Raw genomic sequence first — 1,871 nt, 5'->3', positions numbered from 1 at the left:
GGATCAGTACATTGAGAGGAACCTACAAATATCAAGATTTGACCCCCGCTTGAGGTCTACTTAAGCAGCAATGCCATCAGACGCGAGAAGTATCATTCTGCAATTGAAATTATAAAAAAAATCAGATCCATATATGTCTAAAAGGACTAAAGGTGGACGAAGACTTCAAATCACACCTCAGAAGTCCAAACCGCTGGGTTAGTAGAAGTTAAAAAAAGACAAATATAACAAGGACACAGTATATACACGTTGACTCAAAATAACAATATGCTACTTATAGAAAAGAACGCAATTTAAGACGGGAAGGACGAAATGCAAATAAACGCCAAAAAATAGCAGGAATCCCACCTAGAGTTAAAATGAAATCAATAGCCTAATTAGAGGTCGACAATCATTCGGAGAGAAGTCTACGAGATTCGCGCAGTCAAGCCAGCACTGACCAAGAACAGGCTTCAATGCAATCATTCAAATCTCCAATTCAAGTGCAATTTGGAAACATGGAAATGAATTTGATTGTATCTGCCCAAAGGTGAATAGGACAGTCGTAATGTACTTACTAGTGTAACTTAAGGTCGACAGTAATTCGGAGAGAAGCCGATTAGATTCGCACATTCAGGCCAACACTAACCAAGAACAGACCACAATGCAATCATTTAAATGTCACTTTTATGCGCGATTTGGAGAAATAGGAACGAGTTTGATTAAATGTACTCAACAGTGAACAGGACGGCCTGAGCGTATTCACTAGCGTACAACAAGGTCGACAGTTATTCGGAAAGAAGTATATGGGATTCGCAAAGTCAAACCAAAACTAACCAATATTAGGCTACAATACGATACTTCAAATCTCCAATTCAAGTGCAATTTTCCAGCATGCAAACGAGTTCCGTTAAATCTACTCAACTGTGCCCATGGTCGTCAGGAAAATACTCGCTACCCTTACTCAAGGTCAATGGTCATTCGCAAGGACGTCAATCCAATTTGCTCAGTCAAGCCAAAAGTGACCAGAATACGGCCGCAAAATGATGCTTCAAACCTCAAATGCAAGTGTAATTTATCAGCATGAAAAAGTTCAGTTAAATCTACTCAATTGTGTCAACGGAGGTCGGTAATGATTCACAAGCCTAACTCAAGGTCAACAGACATTCAGGGCAACGTCAATGAGACCTGCTCAATCAAACCAATATCAAACAGGAAAAGGCCCCATTGCGATCCTTCAACACTCACATTCGAGTGCAATTTGCAAGCCTGCAAACAAATTAAGCTATACCTACCCAACTGTGCCCATGGTCACTAGCCTGATTCAAGGTCAACTGCTACCTTTATTCTTTCGTCACTAGCACTCCGCTTCCACTACTGTTTACATTGAGTTGAATTAAAATTATCAAGTCAATTAGTTTGAATGGATGTGCTAAAGGCTGCCGCAAAAGGTTCTGGAGGAAATTTCGTGGGAAGAATGCGTGTCACATGTACGTGACACCAGACGAACACACCTCAAACCGCAGCAATGGTAGGTCAGTCAAAAGAGAAGCACATTTCGTGGGAGCTAAGTGATTAATAAGCTGCATGGGAGGTAACCTGTTTGGTCTTGCAACTATTTGGCAAAAGTATTCGCACTACTTATGCCTTGTGGCGAGTCACAACGAATTCAAAACTGCGAACACCAACAGCGAGTTTAGTCCACGGAGATGTCAAAGGGTTTCAAGGTTCCAACTACTATTCACGCTTTCAACATTAACAATAAGGTGCATCTGAGACGCACACAAAAACCACTCGATGCATATTGTTGTTTAGAGAGAGCTCCTCAATTGGTGAGTGACCAGATTCCACAAATCAAGGCATGATTAAAGTCACGACGAATAATATTTCCA

The 1,871-nt window shown here is 41.0% G+C and overlaps 1 protein-coding gene across 1 annotated transcript in view; it reads left to right on the top strand. All coding sequences in view use genetic code 11, as the record gives it.

Moving 5' to 3' along the window:
• EGR_10367 (hypothetical protein) overlaps positions 1-1,871 on the top strand; it is a gene marked incomplete at both ends in the record, with an annotated part of 10,636 nt that overhangs the window by 2,015 nt on the left and 6,750 nt on the right. The window contains 2 exons of the mRNA XM_024499616.1: positions 126-197; positions 382-529. Coding sequence (XP_024345964.1) covers positions 126-197; positions 382-529 — 220 coding nt within the window. The remainder of the gene's footprint in view (positions 1-125; positions 198-381; positions 530-1,871) is intronic.

The sequence above is a fragment of the Echinococcus granulosus genome, assembly GCF_000524195.1.
Source record: "Echinococcus granulosus chromosome Unknown EG_S00213, whole genome shotgun sequence".
Lineage (NCBI taxonomy): Eukaryota > Metazoa > Platyhelminthes > Cestoda > Cyclophyllidea > Taeniidae > Echinococcus > Echinococcus granulosus.
The sequence above is the reverse complement of the archived record's forward strand: the minus strand, read 5'-3'. Positions and strand labels throughout refer to the sequence as shown.